The following is a 17262-nucleotide window of genomic DNA, read 5'->3' on the forward strand; positions in this document are numbered from 1 at the left end:
CAATGGTGGAGATTAGCTAACTCCAAACTACCACCTACCAACTACTATCTACCAACTACCATATTAATTACAATATTCTAGCATATACAAGAGTAATCCGGAAGCTTCTAGAATGTCTGGGTGATGCACACCAAGTGTTTGATGAAATGCTTGAGAGGCATCACACTAGGCTACGTGTTGCCGCGCGCAACCGTCTGACGGCTACGTGCAACTTGGTGGGCACCTGGTCACATGTTGCTGTGTGGGACCTTAATCATGCGGCTAGCCTTTTTTGGCTACGTGCATACCCCTGAGCCGTCCCCTAGCACTTGCCCTAGGCGTTTGTCCCTTGTCGCATGCGATTACGTTCGGTTGTCCCTGTTGTCACTCACTTTTGCTAGCAGTGCTGTCCCTAGCCTTGCACAACTGTACATGGCACTGATGCTGGCCATGGCCTACTCTAGGCCGTGCACCTTGTGCGATAGGCCAAGGTTGCACACTCATGTATGCAGCCACTTGGGAGTTTTGGTTGTGCATTTTCATGCGTAGCTTAGTGGGAGTAGCCTCTTTTTTGGGCTGCTGGGATGTTGTTGTTCATCGCTAGCAACATCCCAATCGATGAGTTTTTCCCATGAGATTTCATGTGGAAATTGGAGGGTAAACGGTCCCTCATGTTGTTGCAGGAGAAACATATTTTTAGGAATTAGAAGTTGGCATTTTGAACTTTTTTGCCAAGCCACCAAAATTAAAGCAGTCGCTACTATTCTGGATAGTTCGGTTTGTTTTCAAACTAAACAGGGACTAAACTACAAGTTTAGGGACCAATATAAAATTCTGCAAAATTAAAAGGGGCAATGTAATTTTAACTGGTAAATTCAAGATTTTTTGAATGATATGCCATATCTGATTGATGTTTGATTATGCATGGTCTTTGGTACTTGGTCATCAACCTTAGGTTTGATTTTAAGTATTTATGGGAATGTATGCTTGTAATAATTTTATTATTAAATAGGACTTGTGTGTGCTGCCTATCTCTTTACTCTCAATGTATTTCTTTTCTCACATAAATCCCCTCAAATGTAACTCGAGGTTTCTATTCTATTTAATGTTAATTAGTATAGGATTTTGTTGTTATTGTAAAAAAGATGAAGCGAAGGCGTGATGCATGTCCTGAAGATTTTTTTAAAGTTTTATAATAATTTTCATGAACCTATGTTGTCCTACCAATTCGTCAAAGCTCAAGGAATTCGGTTTTAGGTTGGCTAGTACTGACATGTTTATTTTATTATCATAGAAAGCATGTTAAGGTTGAATGTTTTAACATGTCGGACACATGCTAATAAGATAATAAAATTGGTGAGACAATAAACCAAAAATCCTCGTTAAGATATTAAGTCACAAATAACCACGAGCCTTCCATCACTATGAGATTAATCAAACCATTGTTCGTTATGGCTTGTTTGCTCCCGCGAAGGGTACACTTCTACTAGTGGGAGGTTAATCATTTATTAGAGTTTTCCTTAATAGTGATGGATTTGACTTAATTAGGTGTATTTTGCTTGTTTGCCTCTGCGAAGGTTGATAAATACACTAGAGGCATAGTAGAGTAGTGCATTTGATTAATGCACAAGGTCACATGTAATGTCCAACTCACTAATCAAAAATTACACTTGAGGACAATGGTTGGTGCCATTGAATTGTGTAATTGGTTTGTTGGCTTTGTTTACATTTGAGTTTAATAGTTGGTGCTATTAAATGATGTAAATTAAAGTTTGTTTACCTACCTAATCATTCTAATTTTAACTTGTTTGCCCCCGTGAAGGTTGAAATAGGAATGATGGGATTTCGGTCCACTAGGAAGACCAACAAACCTTCCCGAGTTTAATAGTGAGGGCTATTGGGCTTGAGTAAAATAGTGGTAGTAATTGATTAATGAAAGACCTTATTATTTAATATAATATAATATTAACTCTGTTTGTTTTTGCCTTTGTAGATTCGCATTCATAATGACTACATCTAACCTATCATTGTGATCACTCTTCGAAAGAGAAAATCAATTTGATGGTAATAATTTTCTAGGTTGGTATAGACATTTTTCAGCCTGTACTTGAGTCTAAGGATGAATTATATACCATGAAGCAAGCCTTAGAGCTTGATGATGATTCCACCCAAGAACAAAGAGACGTTTATTCATAATGTCAGCATGAAACTAACATTAATCGTGTAAGGTTTCTCATGCTATTGTCATTGACACCAAAACTACACAAGTAGTGTGAGAACGTGGATTTGTCCACCATGGTCTTGACTCTCCTTCAAAACGAGAGGTATAAGTGTCACGCGAATTGTTCAAATGCAAGATGGATAAGGGTGCCAAAGTTAAGCCTCATATACTCAAGATGATAGAGTATGTTGAGACACTGAAGGTATTAGGATGTTCTCTTGATGATGGTTTAGCAATAGACCTAGTCTTACTATCCCTACCTGATACTTTTTCTCCATTTGTTCAAGACTTTGTCAAGAATAATGAGAAGAAAACCCTACATGAGCTTCTGGAGGTATTGGAGGCCATAGAGCTAGACATGGATAGAGCTTTGATGTTAGGTGATGCTAACTCTAGTGATGATAAGGACAAAGTTGATGCTGAGTCTGAGGTTGGATTAGTTCATGAGCTAGTAGGAGGAATCATCAAGGATAGGAAGAGCGTTTGTCCTCATTGTGGGAATCCCAGCCATTGGAGGAAACATTGCAAGGCCTTCCTAGCAAACTTGAAAAATAATGTTGTTGCATCTTCTTCTAAAGGTATGTTCATGGTTAAGATTAACTTATCTCCTACACATCTTGAATCATTGACACTGGATGTGGTTATCATATTTGCACTATGCAGGGGTTGCAGTAGAGTAGATCGCTCGGTCAAGAAGAGGTGGACCTATGAGTTGGAAATGGATCGCGAGTTATTGCATTAGCCATAGGAAATTATTATTTATCTTTGCCTCCGGGCCTTGTATTAGAACTTTCGGATTGTTATTATGTCCCTTCAGTTTCAAGGAACATAATTTTTGTGTTCGCTTTGGACAATTTCGAATATGAGTTTTTGATAACTAATGGATTGTTGTCTTTTAGTTTGAATGGTATTCAATATGGAATTGCTAGATTACATAATGGTTTGTATATTCTGGATTTAAATAATAATGAAATATTCAATCTTGAAAATAAGAAAGCCAAAAAATGGTGGCGTTAATCAAACATATCTTTGGCATTGTAGGCTGGGTCATGTGAACTAGTGATAATCCTAAGATTATGTTTTTCCAATGGAATTTATTAGGATTTTTGAATACTTCTCATTGGATTTTAGCCTGGATTGTTACTTAATTCAATATATTTATGTTTCAGGCCTAAATGTGCTTTTAGAGATAAACAAAGCAAATATGAGCTCGTTGACACAGTTTTGATCGTAATTCATGAGGTTTATTGGAAGCACCCTTGAAGCTTGGTCTGACTGGAAACAAGAAGATTGAAGATTCAAGTGAAAAAGCAAGCTGAGGGTAGTTTCGCAAATTCAGCCAAGAAAATCAGTACTTTGTCATGGCAAGGTTTTTCCTTTGCCATGGCGAAGTATCTCCTAGAATATTGGGCAACTACCCGTTGTTACGGTAAAGAAATTTCCTTGCCGCGGCAAAACTGGAAAAATCTGCATTTTTAATACTGCACGTTTTGCTTTATAGGCAGTTTGTCCTAAGGTTTGGGTTAGTATAAAAAGAAAAGTTAGTCATTTTGTAGAGGCGTTTGTCATTTTTGTAAGAGTTTAGAGGAGGATAAGAAAGATTCAAGATTTGGGCTTCAAATTAGAGAAGATTTCTCTTTCTCTTTTCAATTAGGTTTATGTTGAACTCAGATTATTCTACTTTGTTTATGTTAAATTTTGTTTTTATCATGAATAACCTGTTTTAGTTAGCGTTTTGATGGATCCTTGTTTATACTTGCTTAATCTATGAATTTCTTATTGTTCTTTAGTTCTATTGTTGTGATTACGTATTTATCTCTGTTTTTATTGTGTTTGGATGTTGGGTTTTCAGTCAAATGACCTGTTGAACATGTTAAGGCTGAGAAGCAATTCATGTGTGGCTTCGAGGGATGGATACCTTAGGTTGAGAAAAAACTAGAGATAGATAAACGCAACCTTTGCAATCTTGATAGGATTCCACAACGCTTAAGAGGCCTTGAACTATTAAGCCTCAAATTTTGGGTGTGGAGGCTTAATAGGAATAGGTGGGATGGTATAACCTGAGAGGGAGTGGCAAACATCTTAGGGACTTCGATTTTTAGTCATCACAATAGAATTTGAACAATTGGAATTCATAGGCTAGGTTAGTCTAACTTGGTAAAGTTAAAAGCCCTAACTTCTTTGTTTTAAGTAAATTTCATCCATTTGCATTAAATGAGTTTTATTTTTCAATTCTAGCAAGTTTTAATACTTTGTTTAGTTTAATTAATGAGTCTCCCACCAATCCAATTTTTGTGTCCTTTAATTAGTAATAGATTAGATATATTAGTAGTTAATACACAATCTCTGTGGGACAATACTCACTTCACCACTTTATTACTTTTTGCAATTAGTGCTCTTGCTATTTTTGCTTGTGAACAAAATCATACGCATCAATCAGACTCGCATTGCAAAACTCCACAAGGACGAAGTTTTGGACCCATTTGACTTCCAGTCTTATGAAGTATGCAAGTCATGCCTAGTAGGCAAAATGACCAAATTACCTTTCACTGGGCATAGTGAAAGAACAATAGAATTGTTAGGCATCATCCATAGTGATGTATGTGGACCTTTAACAGTACAGACCAGAGGTGGATATCCTTACTTCATCACTTTTACTGATGACTTTAGTAGATTTGGTTATGTCTATTTAATGAGACATAAATTTGAATCTTTGACAAGTTCAAGGAATTCAGGAATGAAGTACAGAATTAACTAGGCAAGAATATCAAGGTTCTTCGATCCGATAAGGGAGGAGAATACTTGAGCTCAGAGTTTGATGCATACCTAAAGGATTGTCGGATTGTATCTCAACTCACACCTCCTTATACACCTTAACACAATGAAGTGTCTGAAAGGAGGAACCATACCTTGTTGGATATGGTTCGGTCTATGATGAGTTTTACAGATCTACCCACATCATTCTGGGACTATGCCCTGGAAGCTGTGACTTATACATTGAATCGTGTATTGTTTGAGTCCGTTGATAAGATTCTAGATGAACTATGGAATTGATGAAACCCCATTTTGTCTCCTCTAAGAGTTTGGGGTTGTGACGGTTATGTCAAGAAATTGACTTCAAACTTGCCTCAAAATCTGAAAAATGTAATTTTGTGGTGTATCCTAAGGAAACTAGATGATAATATTTCTACCATCTAATTGAGCACAAAGTTTTTGTTGCTCGAACTAGGGTCTTTTTAGAGAAGGAATTCCTTCTAAAAGGAGATAGTGGGAGAAAGATAGAACTCATTGAAGTTTTAAGTTCACAAGATGCATTAGACGATAGACAAGATGATGTGCCAAATGAAATGGTTGAACATTATGAGGAGGTCACTCCACAGATAGTGGAACAAAGTGAACCACTTCAGATAACAGAAAAGCTGCGTAGGTTTGGCAGAGTACATCGCGAGCCTAAGAGATATGGCTTTCTTGTGACTTAGCATGGTGACGTACTAGTCTATCAAGATAATGAACCCATAACCTATGATGATTCTGTGTCGAATCTAGATTATGCAAAATGATTGGATGCCATGAAATTTGAGATGGACTCCATGTAACAGGACCAAGTATAGGCTCTAGTGGATCCACCCGAAGGGGTGAAACTCATAGGGTGCAAATGGGTCTTTAAGAAGAAGATTGACATGGATGGTAACGTGCAAACCTATAAAGCACGACTGGTTGCTAAAGGTTTTAAACAAAAACATGGCATTGACTATGATGAAACTTTTTCTCCAATTGCGATTTTAAAGTCCATCTGGATTATGCTAGCGATTGTTGTATACCATAATTATGAAATTTGGTAGATGCATGTCAAAATTGATTTATGTAATGGACACCTTGAAGAGAATGTCTATATGACGCAACTTGATGGTTTTACTCTTGATGGACGAGCAAAAAAGGTATACAAGTTGAAGAGATCCATTTATGGACTCAAACAAGCATCAAAGAGCAGAAATATTCATTTTGATGAAGTTGTAAAGGAATTAGGATTTATCAAGAACGAAGACGAGCCTTTTGTATATAAGAAATTCAGAGGGAGCACAGTAGCATTCCTAGTATTATATGTCTATGACATACTAATCATTGGGAATGACATACTTAACTTGCATATGGTAAAGACTTGGTTATACAAGTGCTTCTCCATGAAGGACTTAGGAGAAGCAGCCTATATCCTTGGTGTGAAGATCTATCGTGATAGATCTCGTAGGTTGCTTGGCCTAAGTTAGAGTGCGTATATAGACAAAGTATTGAAAAGAATTTGTATGGAAGAATCCAATAAGGGATTTCTTCCGATGTCATATGGCGTACATTTCTTAAGGAATATGTGTCTTAGGACACAAGAAGAGAGAGATAGGATGAGTAAGATTTCATATGCCTCGGCAATAGTATCTATCATGTATGCCATGTTATGTACTTGGATTGATGTCTCATGTGCCTTGAGCATTTGTAGTAGATATCAATCAGATCCAGGTGAACAGCACTGGACAACTCTCAAGAATATCCTTAAGTACCTAAAGAGGACTAAGGATACATTCTTGGTTTATGGAGAGGAAGATGAGCACATTTTACGAGGATACAGTGATGCTAGTTGCCAAACTGACAAGGATGATTTTCAATTGCATTCAGGATATGTGTTCTATCTAAATGGGGTTGTAATGAGTTGGAACAATTCAAAACAAAGCACTATGGCATATTCTACAACGAAAGCTGAGTACATAGTGATACACCAATATTTGTCCTAGTATTTTGTTACGTTTTTTGTTGTTATTTGTGTCTTTTACCTTAAGAATATGTTACTTTGAGGTAGTTTTTACTATTTTGAATGTACATGGGCTTTCGGAATGTATTTGCAAGAAATCGTGCAAAATGGGTTGAGAATCAGAGTTGAAAAGAGGAAGAAAAATGCAAAGTAACTAGATGGCGCTGCGGCATGGTTTTTCTACGCCGCGACGTGAAAAAGTTGTTTGGGCAGATAGTTGATGCCGCGGAGTGAAGAATTAGGCATCGTGGTACATAAGAGTTTAAGGTTTGCGGGAAGATGTGGCGCTGCGGCATGGATTGCAGAGAAAATAAAATTCTCAACTTTTCTAACTCTGACTTGAATTTGTACTTTCCTCAAAAAAACCTTAGCAAAGAAAAGCTATAAATAGGACATGTAATTTATTTAGAGAGAATTCTCTTTGACCTAATTTGAGAGTTTTATGCTTTTGAGAGTGTTGCTTTATTGAGAGAATTTGTGAGATTTCAACAAGGGAGAGAAGGAAAATGATCAATCTACTTTAATTCCTAGGTGATTTCTTTTTAGTTACATCTTATTTTGCAATATGATTAGCTTTTCATTCATTGAGTTCATTGGTTTGAGTTTGATTATGAACAATTAAATATATTGTGGGAGTTTAGTTTAACTATCGTGATTGTATTGGGTATTTGGTGATTTGTTTTATGAAGATTTTAGATTGTTTATTGTTTAATTGTTCTTCATGATATTAATTATAATTTGTTGCCTGGCCAACTACTTTTTATAATTAAAATTGAGAATTAGGGTTCTAGTGATCATCTTGCCTTAATTAGGCTTTATTAAACAAGAGTTCAAATTATTTGGATGGTTGTTGATTTCCTAGTGCAGATTATGATTAATTAGTTAACAACTTGATCATAGAAGTTAATTAGTTAATTATAAACAGAGAATGAGCATGATCATTGGAATTCTCTATGGTTTAGAGGAAAAATCAACAATCTGAATTTAGGGTTTAATTGTTTTATTTGCCAAATATCCCAATAAATGATTGAGAAGTTAGCTAAATTTCCACTATCACTCTCATTGGTTTAATTAACATTCAACAGATTGTGTTCATTAGTTTTTATTAATTTACAGTTTTATTTTAGATTAATTTCATCCAACTTTTGGTTAGAGTGTTTAGGATTTTATTAATTGTTTAGTTTAGTTGTTAAATAAAATAAATTAAGAATTTAGACCACTGCAATTCTGCGAGAGATTGACCTTGGGAGTAAACTTATCGCTAGCTATTAGTGATTCGTGCGCCTGCGAGTATTAAATTTGCACATCACGTAGCATTATCTGATGCATCCAAAGAGGCAATTTGGATCAAGAAGTTCATTTCTAAACTTGATGTGGTTCCTAGCATTGTTGATCCAGTCGAGCTTTACTATGAAAACAATGGTGTCATTGCTCAGGCTAAGGAACCACAATCTCACTAGCGATCCAAACATATACTTAGACAATACCATCTGATCAATGAGATTGTTCGAAGAGGTGATGTGCAAATTTACAGAGTACCTACAATGAAAATATAGTAGACCCATTGACGAAAGCTCTATCGTAGTAGAAGCATGATAGGCACTTAACATTATTTGGTATTAAATATATGAATGTGTGGCTATAGTGCAAGTGGGAGATTGTGAAGATAGGTGCACTAAAGCCAATAGTATTAGACTCTTGTAATATTATATTGACTATCAATAAAAGGCGTAAATTCTATATCATAGCATTCATTTATATATTCATATATAAATTGATATATGTCCTTAGAAAGGTTGAACCGTGACGAGGGAATTAAGTGTTCTAAATCTTAATTGTGAGAACCCTATGATCGCATATGGTGGCCATTCCAGAATTTTCTGTAGCCCCAGTTTAATCCAACCAATGGCACATATTATACGGTAAGACCATCATAGTGTTGAACGACCCTACCAAAAGGTAGTGACAATTCTTACATGTCAAGGTTGTTAGGTGACAACCTGGTGCAACGCGTGAGTGCTTGTTTATGACAAGTTCACTAGACTGGCCCATTAGAGGATTCCATACAAGATGGTAAACCCAATGTTTGTGGAATATATCTGCTAACGAATGGTGGTGCATGTGATTCTTGGGCTTGAGATCACCAGAGCATAGTGTGTAATTATTGATGTAATTTGATACTTGCCTATCGTAGTCCTATTCAAGGTTATCAGTACAGTAGTCATTGGTTGCATCGAGTAGTACACTATGGCTATGGTAGATCAACAAATGATTCATCACTCTTGGTTATAGGATAAATTGTATCGTTGAGATATTCCGTTAGTAACTATGATTGCAAAATCTATGGCTACAGTGGAATCGAGTCGGTGCTTGAATCCAATTTTACATAGTCATTAATTCGATAACCCAATATAAACATATCAAGGCAAATTGATTGAAGTTGACACTACTTCTGTACTTCAAACCTTGATGAGATAAATGATGATGAAATGATTCGAATTGCACAGTAACCATACCATTGAAAGGTAACAACTCCTCTGAATCTTTATTTGTTGGATAATCATGATGCCTTGCTAGAGGCCAATCTTTATTGGTGTACGGAACACTAATTAGTTGATGCTTGATTATGGATCCAGTCACTACCAACAAAATAAAAAGCCTACGGGTCACATACGTTAAAAAGCAGGTTAAGAAGAAAAATGAAATGAAGGGTAATTTCGTCTTTTGGACGAAAAGGGCATTTTTGTAATTTTGCTATGCAATTAAATTCGCTGAGGTCATTGCCAACGTTCAATATTTATATTGAAGTTAATTTAGCAAAATTTTAATTATATTAATATTAATATAAAACATTAATATTAATATGGAATATATTTAATTTATTTAAATGTATTTTAAATCTCATAAATTAAATATATGAATAAATTTATTTAGCTTATATTAATTGGGATACTATTCAAAAATAGGAATAGAGATATTCCTATTCCTAATGAGGGATATTTTACCCCTCACTATATAAAGAAAGGAATGGGAGAAACGTAAAAGTTGATTCATTATTTTCCAAGGTTTTAAAGCCCGATCGGTTGAATCAGTTCGACTTGGACTCGGTCACTAAGTTGGGCCGAGCTGGCATAAAACCCAAAAAGTTGAATTCACTCAGTATGACCCACGGTTGGACCGGGGTTACTATAGCAACCCATTGGTCCAACCGGTTTTGGGAAAAAAAAAACTGGGTCAAATCTTACCCCCTCCTAAAATGTGATTTTTTTTAATGGTTTTCCCCAAATTTTCATTCTTTCAAGCCCTAACCCATATTTGCACTCTTCCATTTGTCTATTTCTTCATTTCTTTGTCGTTTTTTACATTTCATCTCTTAACTTTTTCATTTCCACTTCAGCAGCAGCTTTGTTTTATCTTCATTATCATCATTTCATCTTCGAAAGCAGTTCTAGTCACCACCGGAGGTAACAACTGTCATTTCATCTTTTTTCAATTGATTAATTATGAGGGCAAGCATGGAGTCCAAAAGGAGGGTACTGGAAGTAACTTCCAAGAGTGATTCTCGCTCCCATAGAAGATGACTGTTCCAAGTCAAACAAACAACACACATCAAAATAAAAACACAAGAATAAGAACAAGAACAAGAAAAAGAAAAGGAGCAAATACCCAGATAAGAAAACATGAAAAAGAAGAAGAAAAGACTTACTTGGGTGATGAAGAGAGAGGCGGGGTTGTAGATGCAAAGTGGAGGGAGGTGGAAGTCATGTTACTGTGAGAGAGTCTTGTCGTCTCTTTGGTCTCTCTCTCTCTTTTTGTTTCTTTTTTATTTGGGGTGTTGTGGTCCTTGTGGAAGTGTGTAGAGAAAGCCCCATTAATTCAGGTTTTTTTTTTCTTTGTGAATTTTCTATCGTGTGCTTGTGCTTTTACAACATTCATCTAATCATTTGTAATCTAGAAATTTTTTTAGGATGTCAGCATGATGACATCACCAATTGAACCAACCGGTTGAACAAGTTCAACCGGTCAAACCAAGACCTGACCACTTTGTCTGGTTTTACCCTGGGTTGGTTTTTAAAACATTGTTATTTTTTCTCCACCAAAAAACCCTAGCTGCTCAACTCCTTTAGAGAAAGAGAATTCTTTCTCTTTAAATTTGATCTCTCTTAGGGCAAACGATTCAATCTAGTAGTTGGTTTGTTTGTGATCCCGTCCTGCTTTTGTGTGGATACTGATTTGCTTGATTCTACTCTTGAATCATCTTGCAAAGTTCAAACCCTAATCTGATTAAGGGAGTCGCCAATGAAGGTATAGAATTTAACCTTGTATTTGTTTTAATGGGTTGTATTATATCAATCTTGATCTTGGATTGGGTTTAACTGAATAAAAATTTTAAATATTATTCCGCATTATTCAATGAAAAACCCTATACTTGTGGTAACTCATCAACCCACACAGCATTTCTGCTATCTGACTTTGGCTTAATTATATACTTTATGGCTTTGTTGGCTACCTCTACTTGTCTGTCTACTTTAGGATGCGTTGGAGAGGAGAATTTGCGGTCTATGCCAAGTTCTTTGCAGAAATTGGAGAATTTCTCATTGTTGAATTACTTCTCATTGTCTGTGACTATGATGCAAGGGAAGCTAAAGTGGCATATAACATATCTCCAAAGGAAGTTTGCTATCTTTTGCTCTGTAATTTTGACCAAAGCCTTTGCTTCCACTCATTTGGTGAAGTAGTCCACCACTAAAACAAATAAAACAAAACCTAAATCTACTTTTAACAACTAGGTTTGTGTTGTATTACCAGCTCGTGTCTAATTTTACCAAGCCTAATTATTAGCAAATTTGACTTAATCGTGTCACATTTTTTAAGCGGCCACAAAGTTTATGGGTTTGTTTGGTAGATTATTTGAAAATTGTTATTATGAAAAAAACATTTTAAGTTGAGATGAATTGGATTAAATCAAATAGGATTATATTCTAAAAATGTGTTTGGTAAATATCTGAAAATTATATCAGAGTTTGATAAAATGTTGGAATAGTTGTTTGGTACATTTTCTGAAAATATTTATTATTATTTTTGAACCTCTATATTTGTTAATTTAGCTAAACACCCCGACAATAAAAGTTTAAAAATTAATAAAAACACCCCAATCACCCAAGAGGACAGCCGATCATCAATAATCAATAAATCTGACTAGTCGTGCGTCGATATAGTCGTTTCTGACCAGATTTAAGGCCAAAGATGTGGTCTTCAACGACGGCCAGATAGCTAGATAGATCTCGCCATTTTTTGGCCAAATCCGACCAGTCGTGCACTGTTCCAGCCACATTGGCTGACGGTGGTTGCTAGCAAGTGATTGTGATCTTAGGTGGATTAATTTTCAAATTGGAATGAGAGAATGAGAGAAAGAAAAAAAAAATGTTCCTTAGACCGACCCACCCCCCCCCCCGGGGTTCTTTTTTAGACAAAAAAATGTTATCTGATCTGAATTAATTTTCATAATAATGATCCCAATATAAACAAACAAATATTATATTTTTTAATCCAAATAGTATAACATAATCATAATTATTCAAAATATTGGTTTTTTATGGCTGGTTTTTTAAAACTGCTCACGCATATAGGCGACACAAACCTCATTAATTCTGTGAATGCGGTGAAAACGCTTAACAAACTAAGGGACGAATGATTAACATAAAACCTACAATAATTCCGAACAGGACCTCAATCCCCAACCTTTCCAGCACGCAAGTCAGCAAAAATGCTAAAAAAATCCGCATCAAATCTGCATAGTAACCATTTGAGCTCTGCACGGTATTATCGTATCTCACCAAATTTCTCAGAAAGTTTCATTGCATTCCTCAACCACCTTACCTTAATATTGTCCTCCAAGAACGTATTACCTTTTACAAAGTATGCAAAAATATCTCCTCCTGATTAATATCTATGTCCCTTCAGGTTAGCTACCACGCAGATTGTAGAATCATATGTTCACAGAAAATATATGGCTATTATTATTATTATTATTATTTTGATGGGTAAGTTATTTCAGTAACAAAAACAGCATACATTTACTCATACCTTACAACCTTATAATTTCAAATTAACTAACTATATTAAAAACTGCGTTTGTAGACTAAACTGCAATTGCATCCTAGCCCACAGATCCCTCAAGTTTCAAACTCATGAGCTGGTTCACCTCAGCACCAAATTCATCAGGAAGTTCATTAAAGACATCACGGCAAAATCCGGAAATCATAGCAGCCATGGCTTTCTCATAGTCAATTCCCCTCTGCTGAAAGTAGAACAGCTGATCTTCACCGATTTTGGAGGTGCTGGCTTCATGTTCAACAAGAGCAGTAGGATTCTTCACCTGTTCATGAAAATAGATTAAGAACCACTATTTTCTTCACATAGCAATCACAAACAAATAAACCATAAGAATACTACCAGAATGTCTACTTTTTAGGAATATATGCTACAAAGAGGACTTCTCACAACTCAAGAATAGTTGTTCAAAGCATTTCACCAACAGGGCTGAACTTGGCTTGTAGTAAATTCTCAAAAATAGCAGCTCAAATGCAGATGGAAGATGGAAGAAAAGTGGAGATAGCAATGAACTGCTTCAAAACTAAAAGCAAGAGGTTTCACCATCCAGCATGTGAATGAATATTTTTTTCCATATAACAGCTTTTACTTATTAACTCCACTAGCTCAGACATTAGACTTTCATAAGAGAAAAGGAAAGTTGACGTGAATTCACACACAAAATTATAATAGTAAATAATAAGATGGATAACAAGAGGACATTTTGAATCTACAAGAGGGCCGCAACAAGGGGATCCTTTATCACCACTTTTGTTTACTATGGCCACTGATGGGCTGAGTAGGTTAGCGGAGAAGGCAGTAGATGTAGGTTTTTTCGAGGGATTAGAGGTGAGTAGAGTTTTTAGTGTCGGTGCTCATTTACAATTTGGCAACAATACCTTGTCTTTTCTCAAGATGTGAGGAGGAAAAAATCACTTTTTTAACTTTTATGGTGGAGTTATTCTACGCTTTATCAGGACTGAAGATTCATTTGGCTAAAGGTGTTGTGCCAGGTTTTAATTATCCAGAAATGAAGGTTAAGGAAAGTGGCTGACAGAATTAGGTATTCAGCAGGGAACTAGCCTCGTAAATACTTGCTTTTACCTTTCAATGATATTCCAAGACTCTTGACGTTTTGGAATCAACTGTTGGAAAGGTGGAGAAGACTTCAGGAGTAGAAGAAGGCTTCTTTTGTCTAAAGGGGAAAAAATTCATTTTTTTCAGTTTCATCTAATCTTCCAATCTTTTATTTATCTTTGTTCACAATTCCGAGAAAGTGGCTTGTAAAATTGAAAAATTAATGACAGATTTTTTTACGGGACAAGATGGAGGGGGAGAGGAAGTTGCACCTTGGCAACTGGAAGCATAGTTCTCGGTCAAGAAATAAAGATGGATTAGTGATTGACAACTTGGTGAAAGGAAATATAGCTTTTGTTCGGAATATGGCTTCAACGATTTGCCCTACTGAGTAATTTCCATTCGTATGAAGTGGCTAGAAGCAAACATGAGCTCAATGATAATGGATGGGATTCTAGTATTGTACATAGGAGTTATTTAAGTCACGGGAAGGCAATTCCTCAAATTTATCAGGCATGGAGAGACCTCTTTTGCTTATTATTCCGAATACTTTGATCATTTATCCGTAGTGCACAAAGTATCAATTGTGAGTAGGTTGGTTTGTCCTAATGATTCTTTGAGATGGAATTTTGATTTTGTTAGAAGTAAGGCAGATGAGGAAGTTAAAACATTATTTTCTATTCTTTCCTTAGTTGAGAAGGTTATTTGGACTCTGTGAAGGATGATCAAAGGATTTGGAAGCTTGAACCTTCAGCCTGTTTTATCTTCAATAAGTTAAGTTTATTGATGAAGAAACTTCAGACCAATTTACACCAGTAGGGATAATTTGGCAGGCAAAGATTCCTGTCAAAGTTCAAATTCTATCCTAGTATGTGGCTTATCGAAAGGTTTATATAACTGACATTTTACAGAAAAGAAATGTTTGAAGAATTCATAAATAGACTGTCTTCCCTACTCGACAGCACTTTACCAGAAGCAAACATGGAAATATACATGATTTCCATCTGACTATGGAAAGAGTTGAAGAATTGGGGAAAATCCTGCACCTCTCTGTCCCTAGACCAGGAAAAAAATTCATGACTCACCTGTTTACAGTTTTCCAGGAGGCTCTGCCATTATGCCTCTAAGCCATTAGTACATAGCATTTTGCATAGACTACAGTGGTACATTATATTGAACAAAAAGATGAAGTCATGAAAATACAGAGATGAATATAAGAATAGAACTAATTAATACCATCAAAGAAAATATCTAAAATGGACAAGTAGTCAATGAAATGCAATATGAGAAGAGTCATATGAGAAGAATCACGAATAAAACAAAGAAAAATACCTGGATGTAAGGATAGGTATTGGCAGCTGCATTGTCACCAATAAGCATTGAATCACACTGTGAGGAGTTTCGAGCATTCTCTGCCTTTGACTGAACCTGCACAAGCCCCCGATAACAATTTCTTGATTTCCCAGCTGAAATACCTTTTGAGATTATACGACTTTTTGTATTCTTCCCTTTGTGTATCATCTTAGTCCCTGTATCAGCCTGTTGATAATTGTTCGTCAATGCAACAGAGTAGAACTCCCCCACTGTATCATCACCTTCCAAAACAACACTCGGGTACTTCCATGTAATTGCCGATCCTGTCTCCACCTGAGTCCACGATATCTTAGAGTGAGCCCCAGCACAAAGTCCTCTCTTCGTAACAAAATTATAAATCCCACCGTTGCCTTCCTCATCCCCAGCATACCAATTCTGAACAGTAGAGTACTTAATCTCCGCACCCTCAGCACAATATAACTCAACCACAGCAGCATGAAGCTGATTCCTATCATATGAAGGAGCGGTACAGCCTTCCAAATACTCCACAAAACTCCTGTCATCAGCAACTATCAAAGTCCTCTCGAATTGCCCCGTTTCCAAGGCATTAATTCTAAAATAAGTGGAAATCTGCATCGGACACTTGGTATCCTTGGGTATATAACAAAACGATCCATCACTAAACACCGCAGAATTTAAAGCAGCATAGTAATTATCCTCACTAGGCACAACTCTTCCCAAATACTTTCTAACGAAATCTGGGTACTCCTTAATTGCTTCAGAAATGGAGCAGAAAATAACACCAGACTTCTCTAGAGTCTTCCTATGTGTGGTGGCAATAGAAACACTATCAAGAACAGCATCAACCGCCACATTAGCTAACCGATTACGCTCATTTAATGGAACACCCAGTTTATCAAAGTACATAAGGAGTTCAGGGTCGGCCTCATCAAGGCTATTTAAGGTGGGCTTCTTCTTGGGCGCAGAATAATAACAAATATCTTGAAAATTAATAGGTGGGTAACGATTGTCAGACCAATTAGGTTCTTTCATTTTTAAGAATTTATCAAAAGCATTCAATCTAAACTCAAGCATCCAATCAGGTTCTTCTTTTAAAGAAGAAATTAAGCGAATAGTTTCTTTGGAAAGGCCTTTAGGGATAGCGAAGGAGTCAATATCCACAGTAAAACCAAATTTCTTATCGTATTCACGATTACGAAGAATTTCTTGAATTTTATCATCGGAACTTGAAGTTGAAACCTTACCTTCGCCGTAGGCGACATCAGCTCGGATCTTTAAGAGCCTTGAAGAACTGAAATTGGGCTTGGATTTTGGATGAAAGGCTTTGGAGAGTTTTGGTGAATCGATGGTGGAGATACCGTTGGCGAGAAGAGAAGTCATTTTGCAGTGAGAGAAAGTGAAATTGGTATATTTTAAAACAGAATATAATGCGTTTTTAGTTTCAATTTCCTTCACAATTATTTCTTGCTTATAAATTGACGATTGTGTGGCGGTCGGGCGCGCGTATCATACGCTGGCGAAAATTCAGCCATTAGATTTGTTTGAGAAAATCCAAAGGTTGATATTCAGCTATAGAATTTAAATCAACAATACTACGATAGCATGTAACCTGCTGAACAAGTTTATGATAGAGACAAAACCTATTCATTCAAAGAGTAATAGCATCTAATTTATTTCAATTTAAATTCATTTCTTCATCAGGATTTAAAAATTTTGTTATTTTCTTATAAAATACAAATAGACTATTATCGACCAGCTT

General features: G+C 36.1%; 1 protein-coding gene across 1 annotated transcript; it reads right to left on the reverse strand.

The window, feature by feature from the left end:
• Window positions 1-12992: 12992 nt before the first annotated feature.
• LOC116114176 (UPF0051 protein ABCI8, chloroplastic-like) lies at window positions 12993-16936 on the reverse strand. Its single transcript, XM_031400333.1, has 2 exons — window positions 15501-16936; window positions 12993-13377 (listed from the first exon to the last, which is right to left on the reverse strand). The coding sequence occupies exons 1-2, from the start codon at window positions 16881-16883 to the stop codon at window positions 13159-13161; spliced, it is 1602 nt and encodes a 533-aa protein (XP_031256193.1). The 5' UTR covers window positions 16884-16936; the 3' UTR covers window positions 12993-13158.
• Between the last annotated feature and the right edge of the window lie 326 nt (window positions 16937-17262).

This window comes from Pistacia vera, unplaced genomic scaffold (assembly GCF_008641045.1).
Source record: "Pistacia vera cultivar Batoury unplaced genomic scaffold, PisVer_v2 Contig701, whole genome shotgun sequence".
Taxonomy (NCBI): Eukaryota; Viridiplantae; Streptophyta; class Magnoliopsida; order Sapindales; family Anacardiaceae; genus Pistacia; species Pistacia vera.

Excerpts from the sequence above, each read along its gene's own strand:
- LOC116114176 (XM_031400333.1), bottom strand. The coding sequence starts at position 16,883 with ATGACTTCTCTTCTCGCCAACGGTATCTCCACCATCGATTCACCAAAA. Across the intron at positions 13,378-15,500 it reads ATACCTATCCTTACATCCAG|GTGAAGAATCCTACTGCTCT; the intron begins GTATTTTTCTTT and ends TTTCATGAACAG.